Source organism: Talpa europaea (assembly GCF_964194135.1).
Source record: "Talpa europaea genome assembly, chromosome: 9".
NCBI classification, from domain to species: domain Eukaryota; kingdom Metazoa; phylum Chordata; class Mammalia; order Eulipotyphla; family Talpidae; genus Talpa; species Talpa europaea.
Genome location: NC_140076.1, coordinates 95,246,184 through 95,269,474, shown reverse-complemented (window position 1 = coordinate 95,269,474; position 23,291 = coordinate 95,246,184). Strand labels below are relative to the sequence as shown.

Here is a 23,291-nt window from a genome sequence, read left to right as displayed (position 1 = left end):
AACTGTTTTTTTTTAACATGTAAAATAAAGTTATCAATTTAAATCTTGGTACATTTTATAAAAACAAGAGGTAATGTTGTAATAAAACAGCAGTAGCCTCCACAGGCAACATACTGCTTTTTAACCCTGTGCAATAAAATACTTTGTTCATACTACACTTATTCAACATGACTAACAGTTACTACAGACATTTCAGGAATCTTCATGGGACTCCTTATAAGACTTACTGTTAAAACTGAGAGACATTTACAATCATAATGTGCCATGAAAACTTGAAAAAGCTACTTTTAGTAGGAGATAATGTTCATATTATTTGTATTTGTTTTTAGGTACTGAACAGCTGAGTGACAAGGACTAAAAGTGAAAAGCATTCTAAAAGCCCATGAACACTGTTGTTCACACCCTCTTCAGAACACACTAAACTTGTTTGACACATTTCTCTTCATACATAGCAAGCAACAGCACCCAATAAAAGCCTGAGAAGAAATGCTGCTGTGTAAATACTGCAACTATTCCTGAAAAAAGAATTATGGGATATATACTCCAAAGCTGCCCGTTCCCATAATTTGTATTGCATAGGTCACATAATCACACACATATATATACACCCGTGTGTATATATATGCACATGCAAAGAATATATTAAGACGACAATGAAGTCTAGTCACAGAGCAATTTACAGGCTCAATATATTTTTTACACTTTGTTTGAAAGAAAATTTCAATATTTTACAGTCTTTTAGTAGGCATTATATACACTGCACTTTATGAAATCTAAAAGGTATTGAAATAAATTTTTCCAACATTTTGGTAATAACAACAGACATTTCTCCAAATACTTGTGCTATCTATCTACATGATCCGTTTGCTCTGATAACCACTAATCACAAAAACTGACTCAATGGAATAATTAGAAAAATTATCTAACACCATGCATGGGTTTGAATCATTTTTAATACCCTATCCTAGAAACATTCTACAAATCTTAAGATTTAAAAAATTAAGTCTCTGTTCTGATTTTTAAAAGATATCTTTTTATGACAATATCCGTAACATTGACAGGTACATGTTAAGGCTAGTATCATCTCCTTTTGTGAATTTGACTTTTTTTTTTTTTTTTAAGGAAAGACAGTAAAAGCCAGACTCCGTTAGGGCTTTGAACTGTACCTACAGAAAATGAGTGCAGTGAACATAATGTTCAGTCCTACAGTCAGGATGCAGTTGCTCCTTCCCATTCCACAAGATACTGCACCTTTCCATCAAGCGTCACCCGACGAGCCAATACTCGATATTTTTCGCCACATGCTATTCTACCTGCAGCACCAAAATAACTGGTAATGGAGTTTTTTAGATGATTGAGTTGTAACTCCTGATCTGCTAAATTATTCAGAATCTCTGTGTTGAGTTCATCAAACTGGTAATCTTCTTTGCCTTCATCATCCTTTACAATTTCTGAGTTCTGGGTCTGGAGTGCTCTTCTTGGAAGACGACCCCTTCTCCTCCGTAAATGTGGTATTGCAGCAGGCCAAGATCTTCCTGTACGAGTTCTTTTTCTGGAGTCAGATAGTCTATGAAACAAAAAAGGCCACAATTGTCTACTAAACTTATAAAGCACCCTTTGAGCATACAATATGTTCTCTGATTTTCTTTCTATCATTCTAAGTTTATACCCTTGCTGACATAAAAATCGGCCAAAGCAAAAACAATAAAAGCTATATAAATGGACTATAGCTCCCCCTCATTAGATTCCATTACCTTCTGGGGATAATCTTTGAAGAGTTTTTTCTTTCTTTATTATCTTTAATAGCTTAAATTGAACTATGAGATCAGTCAAAACAGGCAAATTCTTACTAAGAGGCTCTATTAATTGTAAGGTCTTATCAACAGTCTTATTTTTTTTAAAAGTGCATTCACTTATTCATTCAATACAGTAAATATTTAATAACCATTACATGTAAAACATTGTTCCCATGCTTAAACAGACGGCAGAATGTATAAAAGTTCTCGTTACCAGTTCTAGGCCTAGTAAAGAAACATAATGAACTGGAGTAGCATGAATCAACTTACCCTGGATCTAGTACTATGTGATATTTTTTAGCCATATTCAAATTTCTTTTGGGGGTGAGAAGATTCACCAGAGACAGAGTGGGGAACAGAACAGGCACACTGACCGCAGTACACTGCTAAGGGGAGCAGCTGGGGAATTGAACTCATGCTGCAGAGGTTGTTGACAGCTTCAAAGTTTGCATCTTAACCCCTTGCACTACCAGGGAGCCCCATATTCAAATTTCTCCTATTCTCTCTCTCTCTCTCTCTTTTTTTAAAGATTTATTTATTTATGCATACAAGATCTGGGGTACAAGCCAGAGGTGTGTGGTGGGTGAGGATTCACCAGAGACAGAGTGGGGAGCTAATAAACAGGCAGACTGACCAAAGTACACTACTGAAGAGAGTAGCAGGCAAGACAGCAGAGGTCTGCTGCGCCATGTGGTTTGCTCCCTGGCTGGCTGGGGATCACACTTGTGCCACAGAGGTTGCGGACAGCTTCATAGGTTGCGTCTTAACCCCTTGTGCCACCAGGGAGGCCCAAATTTCTTCTATTCTCTTACATGAAGGCATTAAGTAAAGGTTTTAAACTTTGAGTTCCTTTTCAGCTCAGATATGTAATGATTTTACAATCTTGTATGAAGGGGAGAATATAGCAAAACAGTCAATTTCAAAGACTTTACAGTCATACTGCCCTGCAGTTAACATTCCAGCTCTGTTATAACTGCAAGACATGCTATTGATATCTTGGGCTTATTATTCAAAACCCTGTAAGTCTCATTTTCCTCATCTGTAAAGTAAGAGTAACAATCAATTCAAAAGATTATTTTAAAAATTAAAGGATAAAAATTAAATTTCATAATGTATATGAAAGCACCAGGTAAGTTTCTATTACTCATGAGTCATTAATAAATAAATTACATTTTAAACCTTTAAATACTTAAAATTTTGTATAAGAGCAGTGCTTGAATTATAAACAAAAGTTAAACAAAAGCTGAAGCATAAAATTTGCAAGCCCAATGTTGTGATCCCCCCCGAGTAAACTAAATTTTTCATACCTAATCTATCGTACTTTAGTAAAAAGTTGTCCATCAGTAGAGTCAGAATAAATAAAATGTTATAACGGGAAAGTTATCTTTTTTTTTTTTAAGATTTATTTATTTATTTGTTTGTTTGTTTGTTTGTTTATTTATTTATGCAAGCACTGGGTACATTCAGAAGCACGGGAGGATGAGAGAATTCACCAGAGCCAGAGCAGGGAACAGAACAGGCAGACTGACGAAATATACTGCTGAGGGGAGCAGAGGGCCGCAGGAGAGGTCTCAACACCATGTGGGACCCTCACCCGGAGGCTGGGAATCGAATTGGCACTGCAGAGGCTGTGGGCAGCTTCGCAACCCAGGGTTCAACCACTGCGCCTCTAGGGAGGCCCCGGAGAAGTTACCTATTGATGCAAATCCTGTGTTGTAAATCCTTTCACTGACAAGAATTATGTCCCTGATTCAGATTTATAAATGAAAAATACCAAGTAGTCCCAAAGCAAGGCATATTTGTATGTTAGAAGCATAAAATTGTCTAGCAGAAAAAAGCATAGCCTAACAACACAAGTGTACTTCTCTGTGCACACAGCAAATTCCCTAACAAATCTGAATTAAAAAAAAATATTTCCAGGGCCTCCCCGGTGGCGCAGCGGTTGAGCACTGGGTTGCGAAGCTGCCCACAGCCTCTGCAGTGCCGGTTCAATCCCCGGCTAGTTGAGGTGGGTCCCGCATGGCGCGCGGACCTCTCCTGCTGCCCGCTGCTCCCCTCAGCAGTGTACCTCAGTCCTTCTGCCTGCTCTGCTCCCCGCTCTGGCTCTGATGAATTCTCTCACCCGCATGCACTTCTGACTGTACCCAGTGCTTGTATAAATAAATAATCTTTAAAAAATATATGTATATTTCCAAAGTATTTTAATTTTGTATGTGTTATTCATATTCTTATTTTTACTTATATTTACTTGAGGTAATTCTGGTTTACAAAACTGTGTGTGTTTTAGGGGTATAGGTTCACACCTCTTCAAGCAAATTTAAAATGTTTAATACTTGTGCTCTAAAAATCAAATATATTCAGATGAATATTAACAACCCAGGAAGTCTACATATGGATTGCTTCTTAAAAACTAAAAGTAGGGGCTTCCCTGGTGGCACAAGGGTATAAGACGCAGCACTATGAAGCTATTCACAGCCACTGCAGCAGGAGTTTGATCCCCAGCCAGGGAGCTACCCACATGGCACAGCAGACCTCTCCTGTCTCGCCCGCTGCTCCCTTCAACAGTGCATTTCAGTGGATTTGCCTGTTCTGCTCCCTACTCTCTCTCTAGTGAATCCTCTCACCCCTCTGCATCTCTGGCCTGCACCCCAGCTCTTGTATACATAAATAAATAAATCTTAAAAAAAAAAAAAAAAGTAAAAGTATACTTGTATAACTTCCTAATTGCTAACACTTTACTTATTTTACAAAGAGGCTAGAGGAAAATTAATAGAGAATAAGAACATAAAATATCTACCCAAAATGCCTGGAAATGCTAGACGAGGTAGTTTCTTTTGCACTGGAAGCACCCGTGAAATCCACATCTGAGGTATTAGATGAATGTGCAGTTCCCTCAGTTCTCCTGAGACGAAAGAATTTAAATAGTATAAAAACTATTATTACTTAACAATAGAAATGCTAATTTTCCCCAAAAAGAAAATTCTCAGGAAAGGAAGAAATAACTTTCTATTTACCCTATAGAACAAGGTAAATCCAAGGTGGGATTCTCTGAAACTGATTCCTTATCCTGGAAAATTAAAAAAACAGGATACTTAAAGCATGGTTCTAAAGTAAGCTGAAAAAAATATGAGATCCTCAGTAATTGCAATCATCCTTCCACTCTGAGAACATATACCAGCATATCCTCTTACCAAAGATGGCTCAGCAGTTTTCTGAATCATTTTTCTTGTATATGGGCCAGGTGGACGACCTACAGATTTTTTCTTTCCTTTTTTTTCTATGCCATTGCTTACTTCCCTGAAACATAAAAACCATTATACATTTAATCTCTGCATAAAGAAAACAAAAAGGCAATGGACAATATACACTCATAGCTCCACTTATGTAATAATTAGATTGTACTTACTATATTCTTATTACATTTTTATATTATGGCAATATAAAAACAAAATTAAGTTTAATCTACAAGTTGTCAAGTGCATATTCTAACTTGAATAGCTATTACTGACTTTAGAGATATTTACATATGAAATGTTTAAGAAAAAATTCTCTAATATAAATCTGAAAAAATATATATATATATCACCTAAAACTTAAAAAGGCAAAACAAAAACAGATTACTATACTGAATAAAGGGTTTCAAAACTCCTAAAAGTTCAATTACTTAGTTAGGGTTGTTACTACTACATGCATACTTAGGGGATGTTTCAAAATTTACTATTGAAAATGAGTATGAATCTAGTTTGTTAACCCCATGAGTCCAGCAAGTGTCTATGTTAAAAAATAGTGGTATCAATAGCGATTGCCTTTAGAGTTAAATACACATGGATTCTTGAATGATGCTAATCAGAAAAAGAATGAAGCCCAGGGTGGCAGAACATAAAGGAGAAAGGAGGAAGGAATCCTTCATATTGGGCAAGGAATCACTCTAAGAGCAAAATTAGATTTAGAAAGCTGTTTTTGAGACATAAGGGCAAATATCAAACAACGGGAAGGAAACAAAGTAACAAGTACATCTCTGATTAACGGAAGGGAAGAAGAAAGAGGGCAAATATTAACAGAATATCTACTTTTTATTGACCAAACATATGTCATATAAAAGGGGTATTCGGTAAGGGGGGGCACAAAGATATTCTCTGTGCTAGGAGATTCACAGTATAGTTAGAAAGTAACAAATGTGTGCACAAAAGCAGGTTAATAAAATGGGTCAGGTGGCATAAATCCAGGAAAATTCATTTTAAAAACAAGGAAAGGGAAAAATACTATATAATAGATGGAAAAGATGAATGAAGAAAACTGGGCAAGACTACTACCTCTATCCTTCCAGAATCAAAACTAAAACTGGCAAATAAAGGTGAAAGGACCAGGAAAGAAAAAGAAGGGGTGCAGAATAACAAAGCGTTAACTAGAACTACAATCAAAAGTCTCAAGGATAAGAAAGATGGGAGTATACTTTTTTTTTTTTTGGGGGGGGGGGAGAGATATCAACCTCACAGTTATAAAGGATCCCCAGAATAAAGAAAATACTTTCAGGGCCTTCCTGGTGGCGCACAGGGTTAACATGCAACCTATGAAGCTGTCCACTACCTCTGCAGCATGAGTTTGCTCCCCCGGCCCACCAAGGAGCAACCCACATGGTGCAGCAGACCTCTCCTGACTTGCCTGCTGCTCCCCTTAGCAGTGCACTGCGGTCAGTCTGCCTGTTCTGTTCCCCACTCTGTCTCTGGTGCCTCTCACCACCACCCCCCACGCCTCCGGCCTGTATCCCAGCTCTTGTATGCATAAATAAATAAATCTTAAAAAAAAAAAAAAGAAAAAAGGAAAATACTTTCAGATTGTAAGACCAATTCAGAATGCCTTCAAAGAACACTGAACCTTTACCTGGTAGCATCAAATAAAAACATGGAAGCTACCACAGATGGAGTGTCCTATCAAAATTATGACAGGAATCAGAAAGTTGAAGAAATAACCTTTTTCTTCTATCTTATGGGCAATTGCTAGCAAGGATTAATGATACAACTTGAAGAGGGAAAGGAGTGCTAGGGAGACAGTGACCTTCAAATATTATCTAAAATATGTATTATAATTATTTATTGCAAACACAAATGCTTCTATGAAGCATAAACCACTGTAATTATATTTTCTTATCCTCCCACATGACTGATTCATTTTTATACTTCTTCAATTTCTTCCCTTTCTACACACCCCTCTCAGCTATCTCCATCTCATGTATCACTGTGAACATATAAATTACCAGTCAATAACTTTAGTCATCTTCCAAATGCCAAATCTACAAACAGAACCAGCATCTATACCCATCTTCTCTTTTCAACCCATTTCAATAGAAGGTGTAGATCCTTTTGTCAAATGTCACTCCTACTTTTCAGCTCTAAATCTGTTCCCCTTTTGGTTTCTCAAACTTTGTATCATATTACCTCCCCTCTCTCATATACTCATCTCTTCTTCACTGCAACATTCCCACTAGCATATAAAACATACAAAAACAAGTTTCAAACATCTTGCTTCTTATTAAAAACCATCTCTTGACTACTCTTTTACCCTCTTCAACTTCCATTCCATTTGTCTACTTCCCTTCACAATTTAACTTCTGAGAGATGACACATACCCTTGCCACTTTTTCCCTTCTCATCAGAATTCTAAAAGATTTCCTATTTTGTTTTTTTCTTTATTAGTATTATCACCATTATTTTGAATCTGCTTATGTTCCCTTATTTGAAGAAAAAGTCCAGTTGTGACATGTAAATTGGACAGTGCTGGATTCAATCACATTTTGACCAACTCCAATCTGACTTCTATCTTCACCTCTCAAAAAAAACAAAACAAAAAAAACTTTTTGTTAAGGTAACAAATAACAAAATGTTATCCAATAAACATTTTCCCCTCATCTTAAACCCACCTCTCAGCAGCATTCATTATTTAATGTACTCATCTTATTTGAAAAACTCCCCTCTTCCCTTTCTTTTCATGCTATCAAACTTTCTAGGTTTCCCCCTACCTCACTAATCTTTTTTTTTAATTCTCCTTTGTTTACTTTGCCTCTTCCAAAACTCTAAATAATATCAGGGCATCATTATAGGTCACATTCTCTTTTCTCTATATATATGATTCTCAGGTAATTCACGCAATCTCACGGTTTTATAAATCAACTTCAAAATTTATGTCACTGTATAACATACTCAACTGCCTGTATCTTAACATAATCATCATTTAGATATTTCCTACCAAGAATCTCAAACTCATTGAGTATGAAATAGAAGAATGCTTCATTCAGTTTGCCAAAATCTGTTCTTCCAAATCCTGGTAACAAATAGTACCAAGTCAGAAATCTTCGCATTATTAAACTTATTTCTTCCTTTCTTCCATAAATTTAGCAAAACCAAAAAACTCCACCTCCAATAAAGATCTTAAATCTTTTTCTCTCCATTTGAACCAACCAACCCTATACAAGCAACCTCCTCTATCTCTCACCTAGACAACTTCAATCTCAATTTTCTCTTGCTTCTATTCTCATCTCTACACCTATCCCTTCTCAAATTGTATCCAAAGAATTTTTAAAGAATAATTCAATACAATGACATCTTTAAATATATTTCCCCCCTCCTCCTGCCCAATATTCTTAGAAAACCACCCAAACTCCTGACTAGACCTATTAAGACTCTAATGATCAAGCTCCACCCAACCTTTCCAAGACCTGATGCTACTCTCTTATTCCTATCACACTAGCCTTAGGGAACTCCTAGAACATACCTCACAGCTGTCATACTTATGATTTCAACTACCTAGTCTTTGTTCCTCACATTAGGTCATTCTCATTCTTTCAAGTTCATCTTAAGTATTAACTTAACTAGGCCTTCCTTAAGCTTCCTTCTTAAAGTAGGCCCTCCTCCCTCATCCTTGTCCATCCCAGTATAGCTTAAAATTGTAAGTTATTTCCCAAAATCAGTAACGTGGTACACAAATACATATTTTATTTGCTTTATCACCCTTCTTCCCCACTATATTGTAAACATCATCAGGGCAGAAAGAAAGTCTGTCTTGTTTATTATTGTATCCCCAGCACTTAGATAGTAAAGTGCTTGATAAATGGAAGAAATGAATAAATGAAAGAATGTAAAATGAACACACAAACAAATGAACAGGCCGAAACTTAAGCTGTTTGCTAACAAATTACATAAGGGCCTATTCCTGGAAGTGCTAAGATCTAAAATAAACAGATATCTAGCATAAACTCTTTTGCAACTTGTCTAAGCAAGAAATTATAAACAGGAAAACAAATCAAGGTAACTGCCACTTATACTTTCAAATATACTAATGAGACTAAACACACAATTTTTAGTTACAAATAAGCTAAAGAGAAAAACTAAGCCACAGATCAACTTTTACCTTGAATCAGATATAGGTTTGGATGCCTTTCTGCCTTTAATTTTAAATTCATGGGATGTTCCTTCAGGTTCTTTCTCTGCTTTGAAAGCCACATTTGGTGGCACAGGAGGAACACGTATTCGCAACCCAAACAAATGCTTCTTCTTCTTTATTTCTTTCCCAGACATAAACCTAAATTTTTAAAAAAATTAACTAAAAATTTAAAAACTGAACACATATACATGGCAGACCCTAACTCATAACTTTCATATATAATGCCTTAATACATGAAAGTCTACCCAATACTATAAAAACTTGCTCTTTTCCCGATTCTTATCTGCCCAGTCCACAGTAGGATATAAGCGAGTAGGAAGGGAGGAACAGTTATTTGAAGGAAGGGTGAAGACCACGTCTACTTTTCTTTTTAAACATGGCGTCTAACTTTTTAAAGGCAGAAAGAAGAGTATGGAGTGGTGTCTTTCTAAACCCAGTTTGTTTTACCATACTTTAATATCATCTGTGAAAAATATCTCCAAAAAGGTTTAGAAAAAGATTTCTATTTCAGAGTAGATCTGTAAGGAGAGAAATCCTGGTGAGAAGTCACAGGTGACAGCACTGAAAAGGAAAATAGGAGACCAATCCTAGAGGCCCAGAAAGTAAAAGAAAGAAAAGGAGTGTCTAGTGTGTCAGATTTGGAATTGGAAATAACCTACAGCAAAGAAGTGTTATTCCAATGTGGGCTTGGGTGTCTGAAAAATATACTTCTTAATTCTTTCCCAAAGTCCTTAGGGCCCTTTTTCCAAAACACTCCCATCAATCTCAGCTCTAGTAGAGCCTGCCTGACCACAAAAACCACTACCAAATGCTTGAATTAGTCTTCGATTTTTATGTAGGTTTGAGTAAAGGGAGCCCCCATTCCAACCATAATAGGAACAGATGTGTTTCTGGCACCCTAAAATGGATTATGGAATTTACTGTTCCATAGTTTTCACCAGTATAGTAAATGCTCAAGTGCTTTATAGACCTACTGAGACAGCCTAAAGATCTAGACACTACTAATTGTAACGTTTTTTAATGAGGAAGCACTGTGAAGTCACAAAAAAAGCAACTTGTTACAAAGAAAAATTTTCTAACTCAATAGTTGGTTACAATCAGAGATATGTTTACAAAAATTATTTCTACTTATTGTGAAAACATTAATAAATGTAGATATACTGGCTTTTAACAAAGACCTATATAATAAGATTATTAAACCATATTATATAATTATAAAAAATTTAGATCACTAATACCTCTTTTCTATAAGTGATGACATTAATCTTAAAACCATAAATTTCATCATTAAAAACCCATTTTCTCTACAATATACTCCTTTAGCTTTTACATATTCCCACCAGCAAGATTTTACTTTTAGTAAACTGCATTATAAAAATAGGTTATTACTGAATTAAGCTTTTTTATTTTAACAGAGTAAACTGTTCTCAGATATTAATATTCCCCCCCCATCCACCATTCCCAGGATTGTTCTTTCCTTCTCCAATCCTTGAGAATCACTGCTACACTCTGAGTGAAATAGGAGATTAAAAAGCTTAAAATGGTATACAATTCTATAAAACAATCCTACAATTCCTAAGCAATGCCGTTATTCCTTATACTTACTAAATGTCTCCCTCATAGGGATACATAAAATAAATCAACTTACATGGTCTTGTAATCATTTAATGCCTCCAGAACATGCTCATATCTTTCAGATTTTGGTGTGTCTGCGAGCTGTGAAGTATCAAGAAACAATTTAAAGCACTATAATTTAATCAGTTAGTAATATACCTGCTAGACAGAGGCAATTAGCACTAGCACCTGGTAGGGGCAATGTGCTACAGAGGAAAAGCATACTGACTGGTAGTCAGAAGATCAAATTTATAATTCCAGGTCCTCAATGACTAGCTGTGTGATATAAGACCCTTTACCCTCTTAAGGTTTGTTTCTTACCTATAAAAAAGTGAGTATAAATCCTGCAGTAACTTTACTAGCAACTGCATGGATCAAATAAATGATATGTCTGAAATAACTATAAGCTACAGAACCTACAAAAATGGGATTTTATTAGTTATTAAATTTATGTTAATTCTATTATTTGGGAAAACAATACCTTAGAATTATTTTTATATCAACCACAAAAGTGTCTAAAAAGAATATAAATAATGAGAACCATACCACTTTATTTCCCAATACTTCTAACAACAGCACAGACCAATCATCTCTATACTTTTTTTAAATGTGAAATTAGAGGAGCTATTTTAATAACAATTATAGGCTTTACCCAGCTCCAAAACCCAAAGTGCCTGAAAAATTTTTTATTATCACAAATTATATTCAATTCTAGAAAGTATTCTATATTGTTACAAAAGGGCTTCCTTCAGTCATTTCTACCTCTTCTTCAAAGACAGAGGCCAATACTAAAAAATTCTAGATTATAGAAAGTATCATCCTCAAAAATGTCACAACTTTAAAAATAAAAACTTCCAAAATATCACAGTTAACTTTCAAAATTAATGCCACTATGTTCTTTACCATTAGGATTCCTAAACCTTAAGTAAAAAGAACAAATCAGTCACGAAAAATGTTGGGAGGACCCACTTTAACTATTTTATAGATTAATTAACAGGATATAAAGGCCAAATAAACTATTCAAAATCACATGGGCAGTTAAGTGAGAGAGCTAGATTCTAAACCCTAGTGGCAATGCATTCACTTAACATTTACTGAGAGCCCGTTATGTGCCAATGTATTGGATATTTTTTTTTTAAAAATGCAATAGGACACTTTGGTACTCATTCCTATGTACCATGCCATCTCCTCCTACTGTAATTTCTGAATTGTCCAATAATAGAGACATTCTATTAAAGGATAAACAATAGAATCAAACTTTAAAGGTTGACAAAGAACTTAGATGTCCATCTAATTTAAACATACATTGATACTGCGATCCCTTTTACAGTACAGTCATTCAACCTTGGTTCAAATATGACCATTGATGAAAGCTGATGAGGCACCTACTGCCATTTTATAGCTGGGCAAAATCATCTTTCCTGGATCTATTCTATTTCCTCAAATAATTAACAGCAGCTATCATGCCTATGTAATAAGATCAGGTTAAAATTCTTAACATCAATACCACATGATTTATGTTAATCCTTAAGTTACTAATTCCATCCTTTTCCTTGCTCCCTCACCAACTCTACAATTTTATCAGATGTACTATCAAGTGTCCCCTTTACCATATGCATATACTGTTATATGTGGATTTAAGGCTAAAAGACGAACTTCATAACTTGTTAATTTGATTTGATTACCAGCTCACTCTATCTTTTCACTTGCCCTGCCATCCTTCTTGAATTGAGAGGAGATACAGAGCCCTGGGCTCTTCATTAGTATCTCTCTTAAGAATAGATCTAAGCTACTGACTTCTGTTGTTACTGTTTACAAATTCATTATAGTTTTACTTAACCAATTCACATTTTGATACCTTACCTTAAAATGAAGTTATACTATGGCTACATCATATGCAATGCATTTCATACATCTGTGTTGTTAATCATATCTATAGAGAAGCCAGAGTATTTAACATGATTTGTTCTAACAATTTAGTGTTTTTCTTTCTCCTACTATCTTTTAAATCCTCACAAAACATGTATTTGAAAAATCTGCTCTATCGTTTTGCTAAAAAAATCAACAACAAAACTGATCTCCTAATTTCTCAAATCCACTCTTACTGTTTTAAAAATCACAACATAAGGTTATTCTCTATGGTTTCTCAAGAAATTTTATCTGTGAGTTTTAGAGCATTCCAGGGCTATTTTGCACAGGGATGTATATTTTAACTTACATAATGGGGCCAGGAGCAGTATCCTTTGTGTATTTTGAAAACTATGAATGCAAATATTAAAATGTGAATCATATAATCTGTATTAGAAGAGTATCAAATTGTAGGACTTTCATCTGACCATGAGCCTTTAATAATAAATACCTTCAGAAGAATTATTTTTGTTTTTCTCTCTACTGACACTAAGCTCATTAAGCTTTTACATTTATGGGTGTTACTTCTATACAGACATAAATGCTACCATGTATAGTATTAACTCTTCCCTGCAGTAAAACATGGGTTTGCCCCACTATCTGAAAATAGAAGATTCCTATGAAAACTTTCATAAGCTTAAATGGCGTAAAGGGAACAATAAATTACCATTAATTTAAATGAGAAAAAATTTGAGCATTCCCAGACTCCAAAAGCAACCCATCAAGTAACACTAACATAAGATGTTAACATAACATAATAAAAACTAACATAAGATGTAATACAAAGTAGCTTCCAGGAATGGAGCTTAGCACTGCCACTGCCACTCTCACGGCAAAGGGAGAAACACTGTTCCATAACAGCTAACTACAAATTACAAAAGCTGAATGCTATTTCTACACTTCATCTTTTGTCATAAAAATAAAAATCCTCTTCAGATTTCTTTCAGTTAGCAAACCAAAAAACAAAAAACCAGGGGCCCCCCGATGGCCTAGGGGGTAAGTCTCAGCGCTATCGCAGCTATGTCCTGAGTTCCCTCCCCTGGCCAGGGAGCTATGCACATATGGCACAGCAGACCTCTCCTGTCTCGACCGACCACTGCTCCCCTTCGCAGTATATTTCAGCCAATCCACCTGTTCTACTCCCCACTCTGTCTCTGATGCATCCTCTCACCCCCCGCAACAACAACAACAAACAGGTACTAATGTAGGTCTTTCTTAAAAGCAAAGTGGCTCAACAGAGATTTTCAAAAAGTGGGGGTATATCTGTACACCCCTTAATTACAAATATTGAGTGCCATGCCATTTTGGTCTAAGTGTGCCAATAGCTTAAGTAACTAATTTGCCAATCTATACACTGTATGCTAATATACAAAGGTTGCAAAAAATAGCCAGATTTCTTACAATTTTCTATGACAAGTATTATATTACCTCTACCATACAATTTTCTCTTGGCAAAACATCATTTCTGCCACAGTATTTCATTTGAGTTTTAGCTATGCTTTTATCTCTACATTCCTCAAAAGTGAGGAAGCACTTAACATATTGTTCTGCTATTAACCTTTGGGTTTGTGAAATTTACAAACATAGTTAACAGAAAAATGGGTTAACCTTATACAAAGAGGATTTCAAATAAATTTAGGAATCAAAGACAAAAACAAGCAGATTCCCAAATTAGTAATATCTCATTTAGGGGCCTCCCTGGTGGCACAAGGGGTTAAGCACCACACTATAAAGCAATCTGCAGCATCTGCAGCATGAGTTCAATGCCTGGGCGGCCAGGGAGCAACCCACAAGGCGAAGCAGACCTCTCCTGTCTCCCCCACTGCTCCCCTCAGCAGTGTATTTCAGTCAGTCTGCCTGTTCTTTTCCCCGCTCTGTCTCTGGTGAATAATCTCACCCCCCACATCTCTGGCCTGTACCCCAGTTCCTGTACGAATAAATAAATAATTTAAAAAATCTCATTTTAATTCCAATAAGCAATCTGGTACAAAACAATGACACTTTATTCTATCTAAAAATCTTACGCAACCTTTATTTGCAATCTAAAATGTTACATTTTTACATTTTTTACTATCTCAAAGAAAGCATTTCAAAATAGTTTCACAAACAGCTATACTATACTCAGTTTATATAATAATCATGAAGATATAACGTTTCAAAAGTGTTAAAAAAAAACCATGATATAAAATGATCAGTATGTTTTAATATGATCTAAAAGTTTCAGCTTCTCTTTAAAGCAATATAATAATCTGAAAATGACTCAAATAGTTCAAAGTGCTCAATTCATTATACCTAGCATATAGTATTTTCCATGTTTTAAAGCAAGACTTCCATAAAAAGATTTTGAACATAAATATATAAAAAAAGGAAATATCTATTAACCTAAATTTGGATTAGTGACAAAATTCAATTTGTAATTCAATTTCCTTTACCCAAAGAATTTACTATTTTAATAACTTGGAATAATCCATTATTCTTATCATATTTGTTTCTATTACCGCTAACATTTAAAAGTAAACTAAATGAATAACCACTACACATCAAATTTATGGTCTCTTTTACTATTAAAATCTCACTCTAAAAATCAATTCTTATTACAGCATAAAGCTGTAAAACGTTAACACAGAGAATCAAAAAGTGAACTTTCACCTATCAATAACAGTCTGAGGATGGAATCTAAACTCTGAATATTTTCTTCTTTAAAATGAGAAAAGTTGGCAAGTTTTATTCGATTATACTCATGTTTTTCTTATTTTTAAATTTAAAAAATTCCATTTGTCAAAGAATGAGAAACTGAAATTTCTTATTTCTAACATGTTATTTCACAGGCTATAGAAAATAAAAACACTTATCTATCTTATCTGAAAAAAAAAATGTCTGATGTAGCGAAAGTTCAGCTGGAACTGAAGTATCTGAAACTTATAAATTGTATTCATTTCTTAAAATTGTCTGTGATTTAAAAAATTTTACCTCTTAAATAAAATCTAAATTTTTACTTTTATCTTAATAAAAATGATAGCATTTGAAATAAAAATTGATTTTTTTATATGCATGTCCACCCTCTACATGAAGTAACTACTACAGAATTTAATCACATGAAATAAAATGTACTAAAAGGAATACAGATATATCTGCATATAAAGTGTTGAAAGTACCATGGCTAGGAAGAAAGCATTTTAAATGAATCAATTAGAACATTAAGTATTAAAAATGACTATAAAGAACACTATATTTACTAGTGCTTTACACTTACTTCTTTTATTACTAGTTTACTAATAAAATATATCAAATTTGTAAAATCACTCTTTTCAAACTCCATCTGAAAAAAGAAGCATTTAAAACTGAACAAGAGTATTATATTTCTAACTTTCAAAACATTTTAACTCAACTGATTTTAATATCCTTTATTTGAAAACCTAAATATTCTGCAGGTGTTTTATGCAACTGATATGCCATCAATTAACTTTTAAACAATTGTGCATTATATTCTCCTGATGCCCCATAAAATCCCCCAAGTAACAAAAACCCTGATATCCTATTTGATATGAACCCTTTAAAATGCAAATTATTCCCAAAATTTCAATCAGTTTTTTACCAAGGAGTAATATAAGACTAAAATTACACATCTGATTCAACATGTTATGAAACAAAATTTTTAATTAACCTTAGCGCTAATATCTATATTTTTAATAATTCTAAACACATGCTAAAAACAAGGTTATTATACTTATTTGAGTTTCTTTCCTTTTTGTGCTATTTTACAGCTTCAAAATCTTCAATGAACAATCTTAAGTTTCACATCACTTCAAAAAATTTTTTTTGCAAACAAGCATGAGTGGCTATACTTGGCAAATGAAAAACAAAATGAGATGTCAAAATGAGATGGATAATCTCCAACTCATGTAACTTCACTGTCTAACTCATTATCCTAATACTATTAATGGGTCCCACCATCCCTGAAAGCTAGATAAGGGAGTACTAACAAAAGAGGAAAGAAATGTTGCCTACCTCCCTAAATGTAAAGATAAATTTAGAAGAAAAGGAAATGGAATCTTAAGATACCCAATAATAAGGATTTCTCCCTCCATGTATCTTTAATAACAGTGATTCTCACTTCAGAAAAGGGAAAAATCAAGTAGTTTACTTCTTCTTAATTTTCCCAAGTCTACAACAACAGGAGGATGTAAAAGGGCTCATCCTAATATCCTTATCAAAGTTATTTATCCTGAACTAAAAGTAAAATTGTACTTTAGATATCTGGTTTATACATGTCTCTTAGCTGTTTTTAACAAAAACAAAACAAAAAAGGACATCAAATAACTAATGAGATTTAGCTCAAGACCACCTACCTCTCCAGGGTGCAATCTATCCCAGTTTTCATTAATGTATGTCATAAGCTCAAGTTCAGAATCAAAGTATTTCTTCTTGTGAATAACACTTAGGTTATAAAGGCATAGGTGTGCTATATCTACCCTGGAATCCAAAAATAATCAAAATATACGAAAACAATGTTTTTGGTTATTGCTAAAAAATTACACAATCTTTTTATAAAACCAGCAATTAAATCTAAAGTGAAGTATTTAGGGAACAGAGTGACAATGTTGTCAGTCATATTCACAATTAATAAATCATTACATATAAAAATCATTGGAAAACGTTAACTAAACATTTACTTATCCTGCATAGGATTGTAACTATAAACAAAGCCATATTTGATTTCTTAAAATGCATTCAGAGGATCTGATTTTAAGAAAAAAATATTTTACAATCAGAATTTTTACCACTTTTCACTACTATATATAAGTTACAGAATAGACTTATTTTTAACACCCCATGTCTGATTCTTGAGTTAAACTTTATCTTTTCCTAAAATATGAAAAACATTTAACAAAGATTTCTAAGTACTTGGTAGAAGCACTTTGTCAGTAAATCTCTAAAATTCAGACTTCCCATACCCAAGACTGAAGCAGAAATTGGCTTATTTGTCATTAAGACCTTTGTCTCTTCTGCCGTATGCTATTCTGAAGGCCCAAAAGATCTAGAAAAATGAGTAAAAAATCTGAAGATCTAAAAGATGTTTTGAAAGCTGTATTTTATGCCATCTGACTACAAAAGAGGATAAATAAAATCAAGGCTTATGCCAAGTAAATGCATTGTTTATATGAAATATGTTTCATATAAAGTTTCATACTATAGGTTTTAGAATATGGCTCTTTCTTATTCCTTAACAGATATGTCTATACTCACCACTGTAATGGTAGACGTTTGAGGTATTCAGGTCCAGAACTACAGACAGAGCAAATAAATGTATAAAACCTAAGGAAAGAAGAAAAGCTGTATATTAAGTATTTAAGAGTATACCTAAACCATTTAACAAAGCAAAATATAATATGAATTATGACACTGTGAAAGAATTTCTTTTCCAGGTATAACAAATAATTACATAGTTCTTATCTGGGAGGAAAGGGCAATTTTATTTTAAAACATTACAGACTTTACTTCACACAGAAATTCATAATGTAGTTTATTAGTGGTTGTGTATACCAGAATTCGGATGGTTTTCCTACATACACTATTACATTCAATGCACAAAGTGATCTGGTAAAATAAACCCAAAGAAAACAAACTAAAGACAGAAAGATATTAAGTGGCATAAACGAAGCTTTAAATGGCCATGTTTTCTGTTGTTAAGTTTAGTGCTATTCCTAGAGTTCTCTCTCTTCTAATCCAGAAAAACAGCCTAGATGTTTTTAGAAATTCTTCACATAGAAGGCACAAATGGTGTATATCAAATTTCTTGACCCTTTGAGGTTTTTTAAAGGAAGGTACCAGTGAGAACAGTTTAGAGCACTGTGGGGTAATATGAACAAATATAATCATTAATCAAAGACTTAAAAGCTTTCTGGGATAATATTCAAAAGCACAAAAATTCCATGTATATTTAAATTCTGTGTAATTAAAGTCTATTATCCAGTATTTCCCCTCCAAGTGACCCTTTTACAAATCACTATTAAAACAACTTTTAGGGCCTCCCTGGTGGCACAAAGGGTTAAGATGCAATTTATGAAGCAGTCCACAGCCTCTGCAGCATGAGTTCGATCCCCGGCTGGCCAGGGAGCAACCGACATAGCACAGCAGACCTCTCCTGCCTCGCCTGCTGCTCCCCTCAGCAGTGTACTTGGGTCGATCTGCCTGTTCTGCTCCCCACTCTGTGTCTGGTGAATCCTCTCACCCCCACACTTCTGGCCTGTATCCCAGCTCTTGTATGCATAAATAAATAAATATAAAAAAAATTTACAAATAAAACAACTTTTAAAAATATGAGACTGCAAGGAACCACAATAAAAGAAAATAAAAAAAGAAAATTAAAAAACCAGTGAAGTTGAAATGCCTTCTCACCTGTCTCCAAATAACATTGGCTTTTGAAGGCATTGCACACAAGCCTCATGAAACCACTGCTTACATTTGCAGCATTGCAGCATCTTTAAATACCAGCTATAAGGAAAAATTTAAGATTAAAATTATTACCGTTCAAAGAAAATAACTAAAATGGCTTTATGCAGAATAGAATTCTGAATATATCACATTTGTGATATACTTAGTATTAATTTCTTTCTTTCCCAAAAAGGGTAGCATTAACCTTTCCATCTTTATACACAAGAATTTATAAGGGGTCAGAAAATATGTTCACTATTTCTAGTCAACAAGGGCATGGTTTCGACACTAGCAAGGGATCTCTTCCAAAGCACAAAAGCCCAGAATTATTTTCACATCGACTTTCTACTCCTCAAAAACACAATGAATAACAGTTTCATAAAATAATGTCTTATAATGGTTTCTACCTGTTGTGAGTAATGCTTTAAATTAAATGCTAGGTATGAATGAGTAAAGGACGAAGATCAATATCTGGGCCTGTTTCTCTCTTTTACAAGTGATTTAAAGAAACCAGACAGAATGTTTCTTAAATCTGCAGGTGACTATAAACTGAGAAGTCTTCCATTAAGAAAGTTAAATCACAAAAACTCTGTATAATCAGAGATGAAAATCCATTCATTTATTCATGTTTTCATCACTAAACATCTACTACACAATTCTACTATATTGCAACTCTGTCTTAAGCACAGAATCTAATAAGGAAGAAAGATATAAAAAACTAGTAACTACTATTTAAATAGTTAAATGTAATGTTTTTAAAAAAACTAAAAGGTGTTATTAGTTAACTACCTACATACAAAACCAACTTAAACCGAAAGAATACAATCAAAGAGAGGTAATACAATCTGTTTCTGCAACAAGAGAAATATAAGGCAGAACTAAGAGCATCAGTGTAGTCTATCAGACTATTTCTATGGAAATCCTGCATACTTAAATCCTGACAATGTATTTCAAGAATAACTTTCAAAAACTAGACAGCAACAAAAAGAGACTTTGGATATCATGTCTTAAAGAATGTTTTTTGGTAATAGAGATTTCAGCCAGGAAAAAAGAATGCTAATTGTATGTGACTCATGGGAATGGGAATTTGATTGCTGGATTGAAATATTTTTAAGAGTTACCTCCTAAGAAATAGAAGATGTATTTTTCTTTAGTTCCAAAGATTGCAACTAGAACCAGTGAGCAGAAGTTAAACGTAAATTTCCTCTAAACATTATTAGAACTCTAATTAATGTAGCAAACACTTAATAATAAAGATAAATATAACCAGTTACTAATCTTGCCAATTTTCTTTATTGATACTTTCATGCATTTACAATCCATTCTTACTCCCACACCACAATCACTAAGAACAATAAGGTAGACCAAAAAAAGCAAGGAAAAATTACTTAAAATACATTAAATAACTATTCACTTACTCTCCAGGGCCTCCACAATAGCAGTAACATTGCTGGACATTGGTTTTATGACCTGCATCCCATTCCAGATCTGCCACACTGTAGGGTAATGTCTGCTTCATGACTTGCAATGCTTTGGCATTAGGTCCTTTCTTAAGAGCACCACCCCTCTACATTAGAGGGAAAAGGTTATTTAAATGAGTGAAGGATGAAATTTTAAATACAATTCTAAAACTTAAAAATGCTTATGAAATTTCTGAAGCTACTTCCATTCTGAATTTCCTACCATATCACAAACTGTTTGACTAATAATAATCTATTTTGTTGTCTCTTCTTTCAAATTATTGCCCCAATATCAAGATAACAATCAGCAAATAAGTACAAGAATAGTTGCAGGTCACTTAAGCATCATTAGTCAAATAATAAACAGCACTTCTTTTTGCCCAAAAGACTATTCATTTCATTCAAATAAATTTTCAATGTACACAATCATTATGTTGATATTGCCTTACAAATTCCATTTAGGGCTTTAGCCCAAAACACTTAAAAGATACCTTTGTTGTTGTTGCAAAAACACACTGTCGACAGAGCCATTTTTCATCTGAATCAATCACACTGGAATCAATATGAGGTGTGTGACACAACTGATGATATCCTTAATATCAAAAAGAGCATAAAGCAAATTCTGTTTTATTAATAGATACTGTAATGCAATTTTAAGAAGGTATTTTAGTACTCTTTTCCTGTATTAATGTATATATAATTGATGAAAAACCACAATAATAGCTTCAAGTGAACTAATATAAAGTATTTTAATCACTAATCTTCAACAGAGGCTTTAAGTATGTAACAAAACTTTTCTGTAAGAATAAAAAATGTTTACCTTGGCCACACTTATCACATATAACCATTTCATTAGGAGCTTCTGAATACTCTTCTTGACATATTGTACAGACCATTTCCCCACTTCCAGTGGCTCCTAAAATATTTAAATTATAAATTCAGAAAACAGTCATAATATAATTAAGAAACCTTCCAAATAGCAAAGCTACTTGTTTGACTCAGTGAGTAGAATATATGGCAATGCTACTAGGTCATGATTTCTTCTCAAGGCAAAGGACAATACACAAAATGTTCTCACTCTCATCCCTATATCCTTCCCACCTTTACCTTAAGATGTCTGTCTACAATCATAGTTCAATCTTTTTTTTAGAGGGTATAATTTAAATTGGTCTCAGGCAGGATCACTTACTATTTACTTCCAATATTCCCACTCTCTATAAGGACAAGGATATTGTGTAAATACTAGAACATGCACATTGTTTTCACTCACCCTATACCATCTTACATCATAAGACTAAAAAAGAAAGAGGGCAAGAATGATATCAAAGACTCCTTTCCTCCTGGATTCTGAACATTTTTTATTTACTAATTTATGAAAGAGGCTGACTGCTATTTAACTTCCAATTCCTGAATTTCCATTGGTATAACCTAACATAACTCTACTACAACAAAAGTTGGAAGGTTCCAAAGTTAATATTACTTTTACCTGAATAGTTATTCAGGTAATATTATTCAGTAATAATACCCTAATCAATTTTATTCTAAAAATAATCTTATTCTACAAAATTTAGAATACAATTTTATCACTCTTAACACAATTATTTCCAGTATTCTCTTGTCAATTTCAATATACATAGTTAAAATACTAATATACAGGCTTTGCTCACATAACAATAACAAAAATCTAAAATTTTGTGCTATGGACCAAACACTGAGTTAGGTGCAACATAAAATTTGATATAATTCTGTAACTTTTAGGTAAATATTCTATTTATTAACAAATATTAAACCTCAGAAAGACCTTCAGTCAGGAAGTATTAAGACAAGGATCCAAACCCCAATATGGCAGAGTCCATAGTCTCTCCTCTATACTGTGAGATGCTTCCTTTCATCAATACTATGTAGTTATTTTTTCTACCAAAAGCATTTTTCAGTCAGTTTACAAAATTATGACTTCTAATAGGTGAATAATATTCCATCCAGCTCTAGGAGTAGAGCTTCTGAGTTCATGGCTCCAATCAAGAGAACCACCAGTCTGAGCCTGGGACCTCTCAGTCCAAATCTGCAATTATCTGGAAAATGACGATCACCCCATATTAAGGCAGATGTCTGATGTGACTCCCACTAAACCGTGTAGATTGGTGGGGAAAAGGTAGATCCTCAGAGAAAGTGGTTCCAATTTGACAATATGTGTTCACCTCAGGAAACTATCCTGAAGAAGGAAGGATCTTTATTTTACTTGTGAAATCTAAGTTCATTTTTTCCTCACCATGAAGTTTATGAGAAATTCTGAGTAGCTTAGTAGCCTACAAAAATCGCCCTTACTATAAATCAAATTGACAATAAAGTCCTGCTCATTTCATCTCAGATATAAACGCTTTTTTCTTTTGAATTACTGCTAGAAGTACGTCTGCGTTTAAGTATTTTTATGCATTTAACACAACTGTTAAAATTAAATATCCAGAGGGCCTCCCTGGTGGCACAGGCAGTTGAGCGCCACACTGTGAAGCTGTCCACAGCCTCTGCAGCGTGGGTTCGATCCCAGCCAGCCAGGGAGAAACTCACATGCTGCAGCAGACCTCTCCTGTCTTGCCTACTGCTCCCCTCAGCAATGTATTTCATCAGTCTGCCTGTTCTGTTC

The 23,291-nt window shown here is 34.1% G+C and overlaps 1 protein-coding gene across 2 annotated transcripts; it reads right to left on the bottom strand.

The window, feature by feature from the left end:
- Positions 1–980: 980 nt before the first annotated feature.
- Positions 981–21,561, bottom strand: MTF2 (metal response element binding transcription factor 2). Of its 2 annotated transcripts, XM_084243358.1 has the most exons (12): positions 21,471–21,561; positions 21,142–21,242; positions 20,609–20,757; positions 19,155–19,250; positions 18,003–18,071; positions 17,105–17,228; positions 10,882–10,949; positions 9,201–9,371; positions 4,988–5,093; positions 4,811–4,863; positions 4,594–4,698; positions 981–1,567 (listed from the first exon to the last, which is right to left on the bottom strand). In XM_084243358.1, exons 1-12 carry the CDS (start codon positions 21,544–21,546, stop codon positions 1,210–1,212), a joined length of 1,476 nt encoding a protein of 491 aa, XP_084099484.1. In that variant the 5' UTR covers positions 21,547–21,561; the 3' UTR covers positions 981–1,209. The 2 variants fall into 2 exon arrangements, with proteins under 2 accessions (XP_084099484.1, XP_084099485.1); XM_084243359.1 differs by lacking the exon at positions 9,201–9,371.
- Between the last annotated feature and the right edge of the window lie 1,730 nt (positions 21,562–23,291).

Coding starts and splice junctions, on each gene's coding strand:
- MTF2 (XM_084243358.1), bottom strand. CDS start 21,546: ATGGTCTGTACAATATGTCAAGAAGAGTATTCAGAAGCTCCTAATGAA. Junction 4,864..4,987: donor AAACTGCTGAGCCATCTTTG/GTAAGAGGATAT, acceptor TTAATTTTCCAG/GATAAGGAATCAGTTTCAGA. Junction 4,699..4,810: donor GATTTACCTTGTTCTATAGG/GTAAATAGAAAG, acceptor CTTTCGTCTCAG/GAGAACTGAGGGAACTGCAC.